Source organism: Geospiza fortis, unplaced genomic scaffold (assembly GCF_000277835.1).
Source record: "Geospiza fortis unplaced genomic scaffold, GeoFor_1.0 scaffold353, whole genome shotgun sequence".
In the NCBI taxonomy this organism is placed as follows: Eukaryota; Metazoa; Chordata; class Aves; order Passeriformes; family Thraupidae; genus Geospiza; species Geospiza fortis.
Genome location: NW_005054473.1, coordinates 199,473 through 219,377, shown reverse-complemented (window position 1 = coordinate 219,377; position 19,905 = coordinate 199,473). Strand labels below are relative to the sequence as shown.

Below are 19,905 nucleotides of genomic sequence, written 5' to 3'. Positions count from 1 at the left end.
GACTTTCTCATGGGATTCCAGTTTTATAGGGCTGGGTTTTTCCAGTGGCTTTGCAATTTGACTGGGAATTTGTCTGGAAAAAAAGCTGCTGTGGGAAGTGAATATCCTAATGCTTAGCCCATCACAGTTTAGTCTTTCCTTATGTTTAGACAGACTTGGTTTGCTCCCTGTTGAATGTGGATCAGACTAAAAGGTGGATTTTGGAGTCTCCTTGGATCTTCATAAATAGATAATTTTTATTTTCTTCATATTATTAAATCCTGCTTGTGGGAGTCTCACAGGTACTTCTGTGAGTGCTCCTGGAATAACAAAGGTTTGTGAAGGATATCAAACAGTCATGGAATCCACGTTGTGAAGGCAGAGCTTTTATTAATTTTATTTTTTAATATTAGACTTCAAGGTCCCTGACTTTGTCCATACATTTCCACTCGAAGTGTGTTTGATCACTCTGTTAAATGGAATCCTTATGGGGAAGTTGGGGCCAACAACACTGAAACCTGTTAGCTGAAACACAAACCATTCTCTTTTGGGGAAATTAGAGGTCTGACTTTTGAAATTTAAGTGCTTGTCCATCTGTCTTTCTTCAAATAGCCTCCAGTTAAGTGTTTAAATGTGTTGTGAGTGCATTTCCACAAAAATAAAAAAGTACAGGCCTGGGTTAGGAGGGGTTTTTGTTGGTAAAGCTGCTGCTGGCTCCAGCTGGAATGGGATGAAAATGCCACAAGCTGCTGGCTGGAAGGGTCTGTTCTGGCTGCCCCCAATGCCATTGTGCAGCCAGGGGAAGAGTTTGGTGTTTGCACTTGGAGCATCTCCCAGGGGTTGTGCAGGAGCTCCCTGCTCACCCTCTGCAGCAGCTGAGCCACCTGGGAGCACCAGGGGGGTTTATGTGCATCTGCCCCAGAGTTCAGAGATTTTAGGTAAAGAAGTGAAGAAAGAGCTGAGAAGGGAGCTCATCCCTGTGTGTCCCTGTCTGCAGGGAGGGCTCTGCTCCCTGGGACCCAGCAGTGGCACCAGAGGAAGGGGCAGGGACTGATCCAGGGAGCTCCAGCTGAACATGGGGAGGAGGAACTTTACACACTGTGGGACACATTGCCCAGAGAGGCTGAGTGTCCCTCCCTGGGATGTTCCAGACCCATGTGGGCTCAGTCCTGTGCTCTGGATTGAGCAGGGAGGTGGCACCAGATGAGGCCCTGTGGGCCCTTCCAGCCTGACCCAGCTGGATCCTGTGGCTGGTGACTCCTCTCCAGAGCAACCACATTTTAAGCAGCTGTTTAAAATCACAAAACCCCAGAGTTACTGAGGTTGGAAAAACGCTCCAAAACCATCAAGTCCAGCCCTGACCAGTCCCCAGCTTCAGAGCATTGAGTGCCATGTCCAAGTCTTCCCTGGACACCTCCAGGGATGGGGACTCCAAACATCCCTGGGCAGCCCCTGCCAAGGCCTGAGCACCCTTTCCATGCAGAAATTCCTCCTGATGTCCACCCTGAGCCTCCCCTGGCCCAGCCTGAGGCCGTTCCCTCTCCTCCTGTCCCTGTTCCCTGGAGCACAGCCAGACCCCCCTGGCTGTCCCCTCCTGGCAGGAGCTGTGCAGAGCCACAAGGGCCCCCCTGAGCCTCCTTTGCTCCAGGCTGAGCCCCTTCCCAGCTCCCTCAGCCTCTCCTGGGGCTCCAGCCCCTTCCCAGCTCCGTTCCCTTCCCTGGACATGCTCCAGCCCCTCCAGGTCCTTCTTGTGGTGAGGGCCCAGAGCTGGACACAGCCCTGAGATAGAACCATGACCTGAAAACATCACTTGGGTGGATGTGACACAACAACTCCACTTTTCCTGTCAGGTGTGGTTGGCAGGAGTTGTGGGGGCAAAGCAGAGGCTGGGCTTTGTGCTTTGCACCACCCCTCTGCCTTTCTGAGAAACGAATGACAAGAGAAAAAACCTTTCCCTGTGGCCAGCACGGGGACCTGGTGCTGCAGCCAGGGTCTCGGAAGGGGGACAGAAAGGGTAGAGGTGCTTTTCTTTGAGGCAGCAGTGATGTGTGCAACTTGGTTACTCCAAGGGGAATTGAAAAGCAAAATGCAGGTTTCTAGAATGGGAGTAATAAAAGCCTCAGGCAGATGGGCAGAGGGTTCCATTAATCTTTTAATACCAAATCTTTCATTAAGAACACAAAAATCGCTTCCACACCTGCAGAAATTGTAGTAAAACCTGCAGCTTTACAAACCCTGTTAAATCCTTCAAACTGTTCAAAGGGTTTCTTAATGTTGTGCTAAAGGTAGAGTTTATTTCAAAGCAGAGTAGTGGAGGAAAATGTGGACCTTAATCATAGCCAGCAGTGTTTGGCTCAAATACTGTCAGATCCCAAATAAACTACACAATCGATTTGTATTTGCATGAAAACAGTTTTTAATATTTAATGTTCAACAGCTGAAGCCTTGTTGTTGAATATATAGGAAGGAACAGATTGAAACCCAAGAGATTTTTTTCTGTGTAGCAAACCTGAAGCCAGGGAATGGCCCCCAGGTGAGTTCTGAGGGCTCAGTGTCCCCTTTTTGCCAGTGTTTGAAATGGCTGTGGGGAGTGCAGCTCTACCAGGTACATTGCTCTGGCACTTTTTGGGTTTTTGTGGAAGTTCAGCATCTGTGGATGAGCTCAGACCCACCAATATTAAACTTTCAGAGCCATGGCATATCCTGAGCTGGAAGGGACCCCCAAGGACCATCCAGGCCAACTCCTGGCCCTGCACAGACACCCCAACAATCCCTGGGAGTGTTGTCCAGATGCTCCTGGGACCTCTGACAGCCTCGGGGCCATGAGCAGGCTCTGTCTCCTTGTCTCAGTTGAAAAGCCAGGTGTCTGCTGAGGAAGGCAGGAGCCTCCCCTGAAATGGAAAATATAAACCCCCTCCCTCTGAACTGTTATAATTTTAAAATTAAGGGGCTCTCAGGTAAAGATATGGGAATAGGAATAACAGTTCTTTATTAGGAAAACTAAAAATACAAATGTAATAGTACAAATGAGAAAAAAAAACTATTGACAGAGTCAGAGCAGTCCCTGCCCCCCTGTGTGTCAGGGGTGGCACAGCCCCATCCCATGGGGGCTCAGCCCTCCTGCAGTGCCAGCTGTGCTGCTGCTGCAGCAGGGATCCTGCACAAGGGGGGAGTTTCCTCTGCAGGCTCCAGGGCTGCTGCAGATGGGCCTGGGCTCCCTCTGGCAATGCAGGGCAGCAGAAAGCTGCTCCTCTGGCAATGCAGGGGGCAAAGGCTGCTGTGCTGCTCCAGGCTCAGATTGGATCCAGGTAGGAATGCTTGGCTCCTCCCCTGGGCGCAGCATCTCCCCATGGGATGCTCAGTGAACAGAAGAGAACTGCTCCACAGATAGGAATGGAACACACAGCCCCGTTTCCAGCCCAAGACACTGTTGTCTGTTTCTCCTGTCCCCTGGTGTGACTGTCCCTTGCCTTTGTCCCTGCAGGTCACCGTGGAGCAACAAGTACGACCCTCCCCTGGAGGACGGTGCCATGCCCTCGGCTCGCCTGCGCAAGCTGGAGGTGGAAGCCAACAATGCCTTTGACCAGTACAGAGACTTGTATGTCAGTCCTACCCTCTGAGCCCTGTCTGTCTGTCTGTCTGTGTCCCCTGGGGCAGGCTGGGGGGAGGCAGCGCTGGGTCTGTGATGCCAGACGTGATGAAATCTGTCAGCTGGTGCCAAAGGCAGGTGCTGAGGTGCTTTCCCACCTCCTTCCCCCTTGAACAGATTGATGCTGTCTCTGTCCTGGCATGACCTGGCTTCTCTTTGATCTCTAAGTTCTGGCTTAAATCATTTGCATTTTCCATTCCCTCAAGGCTGTACTCTTAAAAAATCTCTGTGTGCAGCAGCAGCAGCTCTCACATCTCCCAGTGAAAGGACAGGCACTGAAGTGCAGCAGTTGGGCAGGGGTTGATGTGCTTCTGCTGCAGGATGCTTGTTTCAGGCCCTGTCCTATGAAGGAGGTGTAAAACAAAGGAATTAACAGAGCCTGTGTGGGATCAATGTAGATTAGGCAATGGCTTTTTAAAGCAGCAAGAGGAAGCTGTCTGGGTGAGTTACCAGTTGAGCAGTATTTCTGTAAATTGGGGCTGTGCTGGTCCTGCACTGAATTTACCTCCACATCCTTGGGATGTGATCAGCTTCACCTGTGGAATCTGTGGTCTCCTAAGCAATGCTGGGGTGGAAAGTGATGCTAAAACTGCACAGCAAGTGAGTGTTGGAAAGCAAAATGAACCAGTGTGTCCTTTACTGGGACACACTTTTAGGGAGGTGCCTAAAGCCCAGGAAAAAAGTGAACAAACTTCATTGCTGCTTCTTGTTGCCTGAAAAGGGAGATAAAACACAGCCTTAGGTGTAGTTCATCATATTACAGTGCTGAGAGAAGCACATTAAAAGGAACTTTTCTAGCTGGGCTCTGTGGCTCAGTGTAAAGGCAGCCTGTCCAAATGTGTTAAACATCACACTTCTGTTACAGGTAGCAAATCTTTACTTCTTTTCGTGCATTATTTTCATAGCTCTCCAACTTCTCTTGTAAGTAACAGTTGTTATTGGTATCTGAACTGAGTGGAAGAAAGGAATTTTGCATATTCAGCAAAGCCAAATTTGCAGTTACTCCCCAGATGCAGAACAGAGCAGGACCAATAACATTTTTAATACCCTGAGACGAAAATGGGGAGGTTTATGGAACCAAGGTTGTCTTTTTAAATCCCTCTCTGCTCAGATGACCATGAAGTCATGGCTGGATACAATAACTTCTTTAAACAGCTTGAATTGGCTGAAAGGAAAGCACAGGGCAGGTTTCTGACTGAGGTGAATCTGCTGAGCCCTGCTCAGCGTGGGGTACAGCAGTACCTTTATATAACAGTCTTCTTGTATTGTGTGGAAGGGAAAGGTGAGCTTGTTCCAAATTCCATCTTTCTGTTTGTCAGTGCAGCTTTTACAGGCAGGAATGGTCAGAGGGGACCTAGGAGGGATCACAGCCAGGAGGGCAGGTCAGACCATGGGCACAGGTGCCAGCACAGAACACTTCAGTGCCTGTTGTGATCCCAGAAGTGGAGGAGGAAAAGAGGACAGGGGTGGCTTAATGTTTGGCTGAGCAGTGTGAAAAAACTTGTGGCATTTGCGGAAAGAATTTACAATGTTTAGGAAATTTAACCTCAGTGTCTGAAGGGTTTGTTGTGCTTCAAATCAGGATTTGTACCTTACCTCCATCAGTGATGTGGAGAGAAACAGGCTTTTGCTCTTGCAGTTGGGCTCTGCAGTTTTCTGAACAAGACAATTGAACTTTTGTGTTTTGACAGCAGAAGCTTAATTTTTACTTGGAGATCAGAGGTTGGAAATTCAGAGGTGGCAGAAATGCCAGCTTCTCTCAGTGCTGCTCTTGCCAACACATTGGGTTGGGAATGGCTGCAGCAATTCCTCATGGAGCAGCTGCTGGAGCTGCCTGGGCAGGGCTGTGGTGGAGAGGTGGCACTGGCAGTGGCAGGGGTGTCACCCCATGGGTGGCAGGGATGTCCCTGCCTGGGCAGAGCTGGCAGTGGCAGGGGTGTCACCCCATGGCTGGCAGGGATGTCACTGCCTGGCTGCTGGAGCTGGGAGCTGCCCTGGCAGTGCCTGTGGAGCAGCAGTGGGGCTGGGCCAGGCAGGGTCCATGGAGGTGTCACTGCCTTGGCAGCTCCTGCAGCTGGGCAGGGAGGGCTCAGGGCATCCTGGGCCAGGAACCAGTGTCCTTCCCAGCTCCAGAGCCAGGTACAGCAGAGCTTTTCCAGCCCTGGGAGATACTTCAGGCTCCTTGATGGATTAATCAAAGGGCTAAGCGTGCTGGCAGCCCTCAGGACTGTGTCTTTTGTGGAAATTCTGGTTACTGTTAGATGGGGAGATCTGTGCCAGGTTCACCCTCCAGGAACAGGGATCAGTCTGCAGAAAATCTACATTTTGAGTTGACCTGCAGAGGCTTTCATTCTTTCTGCTCACTCTGGTGAGGTTGCCTGCCCACACAGATCCTTCACAGGGGACACCAGGCTAACTGATACTTCACATTACAAATTCTTAAAAAATGCCAGTTTAAGAGCAGTGGCTGCACATGAAGAGGATGAAAATGGTGGTGCAGAAGAAGCCTCAAATCTGACACATCAGCTCCTCACCAGCAGTCCCTTAACAGCCTCTTCTGTCCCTCTGTGGGGCAGAGAATGTTCCTGAGCTGCCTCTGTAGCCACAGCTGCTGTTTTATGAAAGAGAGGTAACAGTGAATACAAAATTAATCACAGCACTCACAGGGAACACCAGATCCAGCCTGCCTGAATTTCCTGGGCTGTTCAGGCTTTTTATTCCTGTAATGAGAGTTTCTGCTGGGTTTTTCAGAGCAAGTAGTGCCTTTGTGTCCAGACTTGCTAGACAGCTTCTGCTGTCCCAGGTTGCTCCAAGCCCTGTCCATCCTGGCCTTGGACACTTCCAGGGATCCAGGGGCAGCCACAGCTGCTCTGGGCACCCTGTGCCAGGGCCTGCCACCCTCACAGAGAGGAATTTCATCCCAATATCCTATCTAGCCCTGCCCTCTGGCAGTGGGAAGCCATTCCCTCTTGTCCAAATTCTCTCTCCATCTTTCCTGTTGGCTCCTTCAGGCACTGGAGGGCCCCAGTCAGGTCACCCCAGAGCCTCCTCTCTCCAGGCTGAACAACCCCAGGTCTCTCAGCAGTTGCTGTGCACAGGGCTCACTTCACTCCTGGGCTTCCAAACACACCTGGTGCTGGTCATCCCAGCATCTGTAGATAAATGGGCCCTTTTGGGAACATCTCCATCCCACTCTGCTCTCCCCATGTGGTCCCAACCTCCCCTGGATCAGCTCCCCTTTTACCTTTAACACAGAAAGTGCTGATATCTCACAGAATTCATCTCAGGCCTCTCCCAGCACTTCAGATTGCTTCAGTTCTTCCTTGTGTCGGTCCCATTTGGCCCACACACCTTTCCTTTTTAGATTTCTCTTTTCATCAGGTGTGGTAAGTCTCCACCTACGTTCAGTGAGTCACTGCATTGTGTTTGCCATTTCCCAAGGGGCTGGCACCTGCTGTCGTGGGTGTTTTGAGGGAAACAGCCTGGTATGGGTCTGTTAACAGTTTGCGTGCAATAATCCACTCAGATTTGCTTGCTAGGGACCTTAAAATTCAATTTTGTCCCCAAAAGCTTAATGGCCACTGAGGGACTGTTGTGTGAAAATGAGTTTGGGAAAGTCTTGTAGTATTGCATGTAATAAAATCATGTAAGCTGGAGAACAATTCTGCTGAGCCTTCAGTGCCTGTGAACCAGTGCTGAACTGGCCCTAAGTGTCTGCTTCAGTGCAGACTACCTTTAGTATCTCTGGAGTTTCCCACCTTTCCTTTCTGGAGGTATTTGGGTTAAAGAGGAATTACTCCAGGTTCCAGTTCCCTCTCTGTCCTCTGTGTTAAACAACAAGCATGTTTCTTGGTTATCTGTTTTACCAAAATCCATGTCACTTTCCCAAAAAACAACTGTTCCATTTCCATCTCCTGCTGCCAGCTTTAACTCCAGCAGTGCCTGGAGCTAATGCTCTGGCATGTTTGTGTTCAGTAGGTTATTATTCCCAGATGGAAGTCTAATATCTTACACCACTCAGTTAGAGCCTTGGCTTTCCACTTCCAATATGGTGAAGATAATTTCTTCCAACACATGGTTGTAATTTATTGCCCTTTGCTTGACGTGTGTGTGCTTGATTGAAATCAAAGCGTAATGAGGACCAGGGCAGCTGCTTAAATCTCTCTATTTTAGATTCTGCCTTCCCTTGTTTTGGGTTGGGGATAATCAGGCCTTTAATTAAATAATCTAATGGCTCTTTGTTGTCTGGAAGAAATAATTTCTGAAGTGATTAAATAGACCTCCCCTGGGAAGGATGCTGCTGATCTGTCTGCAAACAGGATGAGTTTTGGCAACTTTGGACTGGTTTAGTGACTGACATGCATTTAGAAAGCTATTCCTCCTTTTTTCTGTGGCTTAAATTGGATTTATTGGTCTTTTGATTTTTAACAGCTTTAGAAAAAGATAAAACATCATCTTAATCATTCTGCTCCTGGAAAATGTTTGTATTGATTAAGATTTTGAGTTTTCTCAACAAAGTGAGAATGAAACCTTTGAACTTCTGCTTCTGTCTCTGTTTTGATGTTGATCCATTTTCAGTGTGTTATATTAGAGCTCTGGACCAGGAATTTGGTAGGAGTGGAAGGAGGTCTGGGAGAGGATTGACCTCTGAAATGTCTTTGTTGTGTGTAATCCTTTTATTATTGAATTTTGATTGGAATCTGGTCCAGGATAGTTATTCCAGTTTTGGATAGTGTTAGCAGTGCTGAGGTGGCACCCAGGGCTGTGCTCTTTGCATGGGGACATTCCTGTCCTGTGGATAGAACCCAGGGGTTCTTTGCAGCCAGGTGAGCATCCAGTGCCTTTCCCTGCTCTGGAGGAGAAATTCCTGGGCCGTGGCCTCAGGAATGTGTGGGTTGAGGAGCCTTTGGGCAGGTACAGCAGTGATGTCCCAGTGACAGATGAGTTTGCCCTTTCATTTTTGGAGTGCTCAGGGCTGAGTGTATTTTTTATTTTTATTACTCTGTTTAACTTGTGGAGCAGCCTGGCTTTGCTGGCCTCAGGGATGTCTCATTTTGTGCCATCATCTGTGCTGAGCATGTTCAGATGTCCCATAAACTGCTGGATAGTTCAACTTCCTTTAGCTGTTTTTACCCCTTTCCCTAGTTTATTTTTGATTGCTTGAACAGCCTCTGGCACTGCCTTAGTCCACTTGTCCTGATAAGAAAAAATGGAAACCTCTGTTAGCGCTGCCCTTGGGCTGTGGCTGTTCCTGAGATCTGCTGTGGTGCCATTGGAGTTCCCCTCCCCTGGCAGACCCTGAGAGCCTCTCAGAGGAGCTCAGGCCAGCTCACAAATTACTCTGCACTTCTCACAGGGTTTGTAGCAACTGCTGCATCCATCTGTGACCAGCTTTGCTGTGCTTTGTGCATGGAACAGCCCCAGCTCCACCAAGTAAAGAGCAGATGTAAGAGGTGTGACCAGGGGGGTTTCAGCACAGCCTGCCCTGGCACAGGGTGCCCAGAGAAGGAAGCTGTGGATGCCCAACCCCTGGAAGTGTCCCAGGCCAGGTTGGATGGGGCTGGAGCTCACTGAGGGGTTTGCAGCTGTGAGCCCTTTGTGAGCCCTGTGCCTGTGCTCAGATGCAAACCTGGGCTGCCTGAGCTGGGAGCCCCTGGAAAGCTTTGAAGTGACTTTATTGCCATCAGCTCCCTGTTCCTCATTACTGCTGCAGCCCTTTGTGCTGCCTTTCTCCTGGGCATGGGAGTTCCTGGGGCTTGCACAGCCAGGGCCCTGCAGATTGAATCCAGATGGGTTTGTTGTGCATCCCAGCACTAAGGAAACTGCCTGGGGATGTGCACCATGGGCTGGGACAGCAGGGGAGATTCCTGCCTTGGGTCAGCCTAATAAGGGTGAGATGAAATCTCCTAAGACAGGTCTAAACCATGAAGACTTTCTCTGCTTTCATGTCTGTGTGCTTTTACAGTTACAGCCATGCTGTTTTCCCAAGGAAATTACTTGGATGTAGAAAGCAGAGCAGTGTTGGGATCCCCTCCTCAGCATGCCCGTGGGCAGCTCAGAGCAGAATTAATATTGAAGTTGTTGATAAATATTAGAGGATCTTCTTAGAAAGAGGGGAAAATTAAATGTACTGGCATGCTGGAAAACGAAATCAGTTGCTTTTCATCTGATTTTTCTTCTCTGGGAGTTCCATTTTGGAGCAGCTCTGCACACACTGCATTCTTATCTTCTGAATCGGAGATGTTGGGTGGAGGAGGAGTTTTTCCCTTGGGTTCCCACGGTTCTCTGTAATTACATAAAAACTGAACACTTGGATTAGGAGGTCAGCATTGATGATGCAGCACTGTCCTCAAACACTGCTCTCTGAAGGCTTTAAATCCCTAGGAAGAAATGACTTACATTCAAAAAGGAGATGAAATTTTAAACTGTCAGTTTATTGTGATCTGGAATTTTTGAACTGGTTGTCTCTGATAATATTTTGTATTATATGGGCAGAAATTTACCTCCTGCCCTCACAAATGTGCAGTGCTTTAATGATGGGATTTGAGGACAGAGTAACTTAAACAGCAGCAGCCTTCTTGTGGCAGATCTGATACAGAATTCTGTCACAGAATTGATGTCACATGAGATCTGCAGCCTCCAAAGATTTTGCCAAACTTAAACCACAGCACAGAGGATTTCTGCTGTCTGTTCCCCTGCTGTCCATGTTTGGATTTCAGCTGGCAGAGTGTGGAATGTGGCAGCCTGGGGGTGGCTGAGGCAGTGTCTGTGCTGCCCAGGGATGGCCACGGGAGAAGGGTTTGGGAGCAGTGGGAGCTTCCTGCTGTTAATGAGGCTCTCCCTCCTTTGGACAGTTCCAGAGTGACCCCTTGGCCTGCTCATGAGGTGCCTGATGGAACTGTTTCCAGGTGACTTCTCCAAAGGGATTTGGTCATTCATTTCCATCTGCCAGGAGCAGTCAGATGGGAAGGAGAATGTGAGCAGTACACTTTTCATTAAATAATGAAAGGTGCTAGAAAGCACAAACTGGGAACTTCTGGGAGGCTTTGAGCCTTCAGGATCCCATTGTTTGGGTGCTCTTGTCCTTCCTTGCAGAGTTCCTGCACTTCACAGCTCTGCTGAGCAGTTTGAGTCATCCCACCGTGGTCCAGATGTGCTTTTAAGTACAACTGGCATTGAAGTTACACATACCTAAGTGGATTGGTATGTTTGCTCCAGGGATTTTTGCACCTGTGTATGCTGGAAAGAATTCCTGTAAAATACCTGTACAGAGCCCCCAAGCATAATTTGGGCTGAGTTCATCAAGTGGGGTGCAAAACCCCTGGGCTGTGCACAGACGTTGTACCTTCATTTCAAATCTCTGGGTGGGATTGTGGAAGGGCTCCACAGTTGTGCTCCTGGGGCCAGGGAAGGAGAGAGGAGCTGTAAATGCCCTGGACTCTCAGCAGTGTCACATCCTGCTCGTTCCTGATCCAGCCTGTCCTCTCATTAAAGGATCCTGAGCCTCATCACTCACAGCTGGATGGAGGCAACAATTATTGAGGGACAGCTGATCTCCTGAAGAATCTGTTCCTCCTCCTTGAGGTGTGAGGTTGCAGGGCATTTGTTGAACACCTGAGCAGTGTTTTGGGTTTGATGAAAGGTGGGTAGCTCAAATTTGCCACTTCCTTCATATTTCTGTTGTGATTCCTGTGCTGGCTGGAGGTGACAGGGGAAGGGCTGGGTGGGAGTTGTGCCACGTCACTTGGCACTCCAGCTCCTGCTCCCAGGGGAGCTGGAATGTGCTTCCTCACCTCAGCATTTAGGAAATGTTTTGGGTTGCTGTGAGACACCAGCTGCTCACACTGTGACTTCAGTCATTGTCACTCTTGTAAAAACATGTGAGCTGAATGCTCAGTATTTTCCTTTGGGGTAGGATTTTTAAATGCCAGTTTTCTTGGAAGTCTGTTGATGTAAATAGCTGGAGACTTTTCCCTTTCTGTGCTGAACTTCTGTAGCTGGAAGAAATAACTATGTGACCTTTAGGGAATAAAAGAAAATATCTTTTTCTGCTTTAAATGAGCCAGTTTGAAACCCTGTGCAAGCCTTTGGAAGGTTTCAGAGCCAGGCTGAGGTTCCAGGTGCTGGTGCTTTGGCATCAGGGGGTTGGGAGAGCCATAAGCCACAGACTTTTTGTCTCTGGCTCTCAGCTACTTACTGGAAAATACACAAATGTTTTTATGGATGAACGATTTGGTTCTGAGGTGTAATTGAAAGTCAGAGCTTGTTTTTATTGCTGTGTGGTGGAAAGTCATTTTCTCCACACCGTGTCCAGGATCTCTTGGTGAGGCTGGGAGGAGAGGAGCATTATCAGGAGGGTCTTGGGGCCTTCCTGGGCTGTCCTTCAGTGCTATAACAAAGTGATTAATCTGCCCTCCTTCCCTGAGGGCTCTGCTGGAAGCTGGGGCATTTCCTCCCCTATCACATCCCTCTTGAAGTTGCAGCTTTATTCTGTCCACAGCCTCTATTTCATGGGTACAGCTCCTGCTCCTCAGTCAAGTTTCCATCCTGTGTCTCCACCCGCTTCAACTTCAAACACTTCATAAAGCTTTGGATCACTCTTAGCTTAAATATTTTCTTTTATTCTTGCATTTGTAAAGTAGGTCAGTCTTAAGTGTGACATTTTTTGTATAAAACAGCTTTTTCCAGGAGTTCTGTGGTTGATGAGTAACAGATATAAAAACTCAGTGTTTGATCATGACATTAAAACTATAATTGATTTTGAGTGAACTGCTGGTCTGAATTCTGTGAAGAGAATGAATGATTACTTTGGGCCTTTTGCCTTTTAGTCACCTTCCTGGGCAGCCTTGTAAAAAGTTATTTTCCCAGAGATGGAGCACTGGCTGTCCTCTCCAAGGACAGGGATGTCACTTGGTCTTGATGATCTTTTAAGGTCCTTCTAATTGAACCCAACTGTGATATCATTCATCATAGTTATCAACTATGATAGCAGTGTTTTTCTTGTTAATAAAGGGATATGACAACCATATAACTATTTTTCATTGTTTTATAACAAAGTTTTGTCTGTAGGTAAAGCCTGATTGATCTTGATTGAAACATCCTGGGCTGATGGGTGTCCTTAGGCAGAGATCAGTGATTGCCCTGCTCTGAAGCTGTCCTTTGAGAATGGTTTGTCCCCTGGGGTGTTTCTGAGGTACCACAACAGGAATTCCTCCCACTTGAGGCCTCCTGAACATCCCAAAAGCATCTGCTGGTTGCTTGGCTGCTTTGGGAGAGTCAGTGTAGCCAGGTGGGGGTCAGTCTCTTCTCCCAGGTGATGAGTGGAAATGGACTCCCAGCTCGTGCCAGGGGAGGTTTAATGTGGATATTAGGAAAAAAATCCAGGGAAAGGGTTGTAAAGCATTGGAACAGGATGTCCAGGGCAGTGGTGGAGCCACCACCTCTGGAAGTGTTCAGAAAACCTGTGGGGCTGTGGGTTAGTGCTGAACGTGGTGGTGCTGGGCTGATGGTTGGGCTTGGTGACCTCAGAGGGCTTTTCCAGCCTCAGGGATTCTGTGATTCCAGCTCCCAAAGGAGACAGATTGCCTTCTCCAGCCCCAGCTGTGCTGGGGGATCAGGGCAGGGACATCACAAGGACACTAAGGCAGGAGATGTTTAGTGCAGGAGCTGTGTTCAGTGCACTCTGCTGTGTGTGGCTCTGGGGCTGTGCTCTGCCTTGTCCATCCATTTCTTTAACAGAGAAAGTCCCAGTTTGTGCCTTCCTGGGGCCTTTTCCAAGCTGGTTCCTCTCCTGCTTGGATTTTAGTATGTGCTGCGTTTCAGTCCATGGTGGAGGGGTTTCTTGGAGGGAGCCCAGCCCTCCTGCAGCAAATCCAAATCCACCAATGTCAATTTAAATTCCTCCCAATCTATCATCCCGTTTTCTATTATGGACCAATTAGCCTGTGGCACCTCTTTATTTTTATTTTAAAAAAACAGGAATGTTCCCCTCATATCCAACTGTGACTTTCTGAGGTTCAGAAATCCCACTCCAGTACTGTTTGAAGGTGAAAGGCAGTGTAGTGATCAGTTGTATATATTTCCTCCCCATGAAGGAGGAGGGGATTTGGGAGCCTTTGGATAATGTATATCCTGGCGTGCCTTGGATTCAGTCGCTGGCATTGTTGTTCCAGCCTCCAGTTCCTGGGCCTGGCCATGGCAGAGCAGCTTTATTGAAATTGCATGTTGGTATTTAAAACAATATTAATTCTATATTTGATTCATTAGATCTCCAAAGGCACTGAAAGCGTTTCCATGTGTGCGCTGTTGGTTCTGGCGGGAGGTTCTTCACATGGTTTTATGTGGTTTCAGACAACATTTTAGCACATTCTTAAAATACCCACAAAAGCCTTTATGTAAAATCTCATAAAGGTGAACCACATAAAAATTATTTTTTTCCTGTTTCATGTCATTAGGATCAAAGTACAGTAGGTAAGAATAAATTTTCCAAAACCTTGTTTCGGTCCCTCTCTTAATTAATGTCTCATGCTCATAGCAAGGTCATAAAGTGGGTAATGGGGAAACTGTCTGTGCACCCTGTAATGTTCTCAGTGACTGCCAGCTCATTTTGAGTGAATTCACTGATTCTGTAGATGAAAAAGGGTATATTATATATATATTTTGAAAGCAATCTGACTCTGAGAAGGGACAACAGCTGCTTCTCTCTGGCCTCTGATTCCCACTGCCGAAGGAAGGGTGGCTTAGGTTGGAGCTGAGGTTCACTGCAGGACTGGAATTTAACTGCATTAACCAAAATCCATTTGTGAATTCCCCAGGGGATGTAAAGAGGGTGTTTGTTGGTTTGTTAGGTTGAAGTTGCCTGTTGGAAGCCTGGCTGGGATTTGCTTTTGCAGGGCTGTGTTATCAGTGCTTGGCAATGCCCCAGGACAGTGGGCTCTGAACTGCCTGGGCTGGGCTTGGTGAGGAGAGGCAGAGCCACCCATTAGACATGAAAGGCTGTGGTGAGTTTATAGGAAATTATTTACCCCTCCTGAGGTCAGCATTGGTTTGGGTAAAGGCTTGGGTGTCTGCAGTTAAAGGAAATTGGGGCTTTTTGGTGACTCTGCCCTCTTGAAACGAGGTATTGAGCTGACCTGTGGGTGCAGGGAATGTGCTGGAAGTGTTGGGAGTGTCACTGGAGTTCACTTCCAGTGTCTTTTCACCTGACTGCTGGCAAGGGAGGGGTTGGTGTGCTTGAATCCACAGTGCTTAGGGGTAATCCATGAACTGCAAATTGCAGTAAATTGCCTTTTAAGCACCATTCCCAACTGGAAGGCCCTGGGTTAGGAAGGAGGGAAGCCCAGAGTGGGAAGGGTTGATGGTTTTTTCATGTTGGCCCTGAGGGATGCTTTCCTCTCTGGCCGAGGAGGAGTGAGTGGTCACTCCAGGTGTGTGTGACAGTCAGAGGCAGGATGCCGACAGGTTAATCTGCCTGGGAGCTGCCCCTCACATCTTTGGATGATGAGATTTTGCCCCCCTGCAGGCAATGAAAAGTCTGACTACTAACATTTCGTGTTGTTGATGAAGTTTATGAAGTTTCCTCTCCTCCTTTCACATGATCCTTGTCATGGTCACCCCTGAGATGTGAGAGTTGTGTGCCATGAAGGAGTATTTATTCTTCCCTTTTCCTTCATCCTCCTCTGGCTTTGCTAACTTGAGAATGCAATGGATAAAATGCTGTGGTTGCAATTCCAGTTTTCTAGAAGACAGAATTACTCCTTTCTTCCAATAGATGGGTTGTTTACCATTATTTTATGAAGTGCATTTTCCATCTGCACCAGTGTCACCAGAGGGAATGGGGCTCTACAGATCCCATTTTTTGGTTGGTTTTCTGAGTTACTTTCAGCAAAAGACACCTGAGATTGAGGCAATCTGGCTTATTTTCTCTTCTTTCCCATACCTGATGCTGGAATAATAAAACCTCAGCAGCATCTCTACATTTCTGAGATCCCGGGTTCCAGTTCAGCTCCCTTTGCAGTAAATCAGTGTCAGCTTCACACAGACTTTTGAGGCAGCAACATGAAGTTACTTACTTGCTCCCCTTTGTCTTAATTAGTGAACTTTGCTGTAAAGAACTTCCAGACTTTGCCAATAGCAAGGGAGAAGAGGGGGGAAAAGACCAGATTGTAAAATAAAGCCTTACTCTCAGCCCACTTTGTAGCTTGTGCTTTTACCAGCTGTTGTAGGTAATTGGAATCAGAGGAATTGTTTGCTCAAGTCCTGTAGAAATCTGTAAATAGCTCTGGCTCTCACCAGGCCTTTATTCTCCTTCAGAGACGTGCAGTTGTTTTGTAATTAAAGTCTCTGCATTATGAAGGGATTTGAAGTGCTGTGTTTCTGGGTGTGTAACTGTGAGAGTGTGCTGTCTTGAAAGAAAAAACAAATCTGTATTAGGACTTAGAAATGCTGCTTATTTAAGATGATTATTACTGATATCCGACTCTGGCTTGGGTCCTGCTTGCTTTTAACTTGCCTTTGGGTTTCATCCTGCAGGTATTTTGAAGGTGGAGTCTCCTCTGTCTACCTCTGGGATCTGGATCATGGCTTTGCTGGGGTGATCCTCATTAAGAAAGCTGGAGATGGATCAAAGAAGATTAAGGGATGCTGGGATTCCATCCACGTGGTGGAGGTTCAGGTACAGCCTCTGGGGCAGCTGATACACCCCAGTGAAAACAAAACCCAGTTAATTCCAGACAATTAAGGAGCACAGGTGTTCCACTGAACAATGCAATACTTTGTCAGGCCTGTAAACTTCTTTCCCTTGTTAATTTTTGAAAATGCCCCGAAGCAATTTGGATGGAGATAAGTCAGGGCTGTAATCAAAAAGAATCTCAGAAGAATTGAAAGTATGTTACTTTCTGTGCATGTGATCCCGAGATGTGGGGGGTTTTTTAACATAAAGAGCTACAGATAAATATCACTAATTAGGTAATAAAAACAAGGTATTAGGAGAGTGAATTGCTCTAACTAGATTTGCTTTGGAAAATTAGAGGAATGAGCACACTTAGGATTGTCTGTAAGAGACTGTGCTGCATGAGTGGGGTTAGACTTGCCTGGCCTGTTGTGGGGGACTTGCCAGCCCCCACTTAGCTTTAGGAGGGGTTTTAACCTCCTGCCTCTGTCCCTCTTTGTTCCCTTGCTCTTGCAGGAGAAGTCCAGTGGCCGCACTGCCCATTACAAGCTGACCTCCACAGTGATGCTGTGGCTGCAGACCAACAAAACTGGCTCTGGTACCATGAACCTGGGGGGAAGCCTCACCAGACAGGTAAGGCTGTGTCCTCCTCACACCTGGGCAGCCCCAGTCAGGCACAGAGCCCTGGCTTTGTGAGGTGTTGCATAAACATCTCTTCTCCTGCTGTTCTGCAGCCCAGTGAAATGGGGAATGCAGTGGGTAATTGCCAGAAAGCCCCTTGAACTGTGCTTGACACTTTGGGGATTGCAATTAAAAATACAAAACATCCAGCAGGAGTTCAGACTTGCTTGGAAGTCTCAGTGTGTCTTTTGGTATTCCTGAGTTTTTATTCTTCCATGTGTGTTGCAGATATTTTTATCTGTAAGATTTGCCCACTTTGTCACTGGAAGATTCCAACAGGATTATAAAAATACAGGATGACTTCTTTTCTTACTCTCTTTCAAAAGCCAGCTAAACCACTGAGAACAAACCTGTATTTTGCACTGACAGGAAGATTTTTTTAAGGACATCAATTACATGGTGTCTTCCTTTAGTGCTTTCTCCCTGCAGTACCAGAACACTGATTTTAAAAAAATCTGCTAAAAAATAAGATAAACGTGTCCTAAACATTTGGGGGTTTTGTGCCAGCATTAATGACTTTGTCTGCCCCCTGAGAGCTGCTTTTCACCAGGCTGGCAGATCCCAGCAGTGCTGCATCCCTGGCAGGCAGGATCTGCTGAGCTGGGCTGCCTTGGATGAGGCTGCTTGTGCCCCACCACCTGCCAGGGGCTTCTCCTCCCTGCTGATGAGCTGGGCTTGCTCTGGGCTCTGCAAGGCAGTGACTGGAGCAGAGTAATAAACTCTGCAGGACAGGAGGCACATTGTAAGGTCATGAGTGACTGCAGAGATTGGCAGCAGCTGAAACTCCTTTATGAGCCTTCCCAGAGCAGACTGGGGCTTTCCATACAAAGGACAATGCAGACTCTGTTAAAAACCTCCTGGTTCTGAGCAGGTTTGAGCCAGGTGAAGCCAAGGAGGGTCTGGGATTGCAGAGAGGGACTGAAACTGGGTTAGTCTTGCACAGCTTGCCCCAGCCTGGGTGATTTTTCTTTCCATGTTGTTGACATTGAAGAAGCTGATGGAAAAGCAAGTGAAGGAAAATGGCATCTGGAGACAGTTTTGAGCCTTTTTTTGACTCTTTTTGCAGTAATTACACCCGAGTTATGGTGACCCGGACAAATATTTAATCCCAGGCCCTGCTGATGCTGTAAATGGGAGCTGTGAAGTGCAGGCCAAGGGCTTGACTCTGGCCATGGCCCCTGAGCACCAGCTGGGCCAAGGCAAACAGGGGCCTGTGCACAAGGGGTGTCCTCAGTGCACCTTGGCCTGAGTGCTGGCCCTGGTTTGGTTTGACTTTCCCTCTCCAAGCTTCAGGGGGAGATTGATGCCTCTGTCATCATTTCACAGCAGAACGTTGGGTGCAGATGTGGTGCAGGAAGGCAGGGCTGGTGCAGTGCTGGGGGAGGATGCACAGCACAGACAGGAGCCTGGGGCACATCCCAGCCTGGGCTCTGCTGCCTGGGGTGGGACAGGATCCTGCAGAGCACTGGGAAGCTGCAGAAACTTTGCCTTTCAGTTACCTGCCCTCTCCACACTGCCTCCAGCTGTTCTGGGTGAGGAGGAGCTGTTTGTCCCCAGCTGAAATTCACCTGCAGCTGGCCTGAACTGAGTGCAGGGCTTGGACTTGGCTCTAAACCCAGTGTGCCACATCACCCAAGCTCTGCAAACTTTACTTCTCCTTTTTTGATCAGCCTTTTATGCAGCCTGCAGCAAAGTGAGCCGCCAAGAGTTGGTTTTAGTTTCCTCTTGAGCAGCCTGTTACAGTTTCACTTTGACAGGTATCAGTAATGTTTTGAAAAGAACTTTGTCCATGGTAAATTTACATGGTTTTGGTCAAGTCAGCATTTACTTGGCCACCTTTGATCCTAAATGGGAGTAGCAGATGTCCTTGTGTTTGAGAGGAAACTCTTGAGGTGTTGCTCATAGCCTGGCTCACAAGTGATGGCACAGCAGCCTCTCAGGGCTTGCTCAGGAGCTCTGCTCAGAGCATTCCTCCAAAACCACTTTGGCCTCCTGGCTGCACGCAGGGCATGGCTGAGTGCTGGTGGAGGGATTGACCTGGTGGCCAGAGGAGCAGCTCAGGGAGTGCCACGTGGTGGGGCTGAGTTTGGAGCAGCAGTGAGGCTCTAGAAAAAGCTGTTTTCTGCAGGTGGGAGTGTTGCCCTGCACCCACACAACCAGGGGGTTTTGTTGCCTTTGTCAAGGCCATTTGGAAAAGCTCTGCCTGTCTTGAATATCCCCAGGCTGCTTCCTGTAAGGCTCCCACTTGGGCTGTTCCTAAATGTTGCACTCGTTTCTGAGAAGGATTTTTCCTCTCTCAAGACCCTGGCTTTGTTGCTGTGGCTGCCCCTGGATCCCTGGGGGTGTCCCAGGCCAGGCTGGATGGGATTGGAGCAGCTGGGACAGTGAAAGGTTCCCTGCTCATGGCAGGGGGGGCACTGGATGGGATTTGATCCTTCCAACCCCAACCATTCCAGGGATTCTCTTGGAGTGCTCCTGCAGCTGCCCTGGGGCCCCGTGCTGGTCCCTCCTGGGCAGATATTGCCCAGAGCTCACATCCCTGGCCTGTGTCTGTTTTATTTTGTACACTGGGAGTTGACATCTCTCTTCCAGTGCCTTGACCAACTTTTCCTTGATTTCCCCAGTGCAGTATTTGTCTGCTACAATAATTGTTGTCTCTGTTTCTAAGAAAGAAACAAACATTTTACATTTGTCAGTGGAGAGAATAAGGAAAGGGAGAGACACACAGGATTCAGCCTGTTTTGGGCAGCTGAAAACTCCCCTTGGTGTAGCTTTAATTTACTTGACCTGGTGGATTTTGGAATTTCAGGCTTTGGCTGTATCAGTTCAATTACAGAATTTCAGATTCTGTCCTGATCCAGCAGAGCAGTGAGTGTTTATACACACACAGGAGGTGCAGCACAAACCCCTGTGTGCTGTCACATCC

At 48.1% G+C, this 19,905-nt stretch overlaps 1 protein-coding gene across 2 annotated transcripts in view; it reads left to right on the top strand.

Moving 5' to 3' along the window:
* CAPZB (capping actin protein of muscle Z-line subunit beta) overlaps nucleotides 1-19,905 on the top strand; it is a 72,230-nt gene that overhangs the window by 40,990 nt on the left and 11,335 nt on the right. For both annotated transcript variants that reach the window (XM_031062911.1, XM_031062912.1), the window contains exons 4-6: nucleotides 3,464-3,577; nucleotides 16,160-16,301; nucleotides 16,815-16,931. In XM_031062911.1, coding sequence (XP_030918771.1) covers nucleotides 3,464-3,577; nucleotides 16,160-16,301; nucleotides 16,815-16,931 — 373 coding nt within the window. The remainder of the gene's footprint in view (nucleotides 1-3,463; nucleotides 3,578-16,159; nucleotides 16,302-16,814; nucleotides 16,932-19,905) is intronic.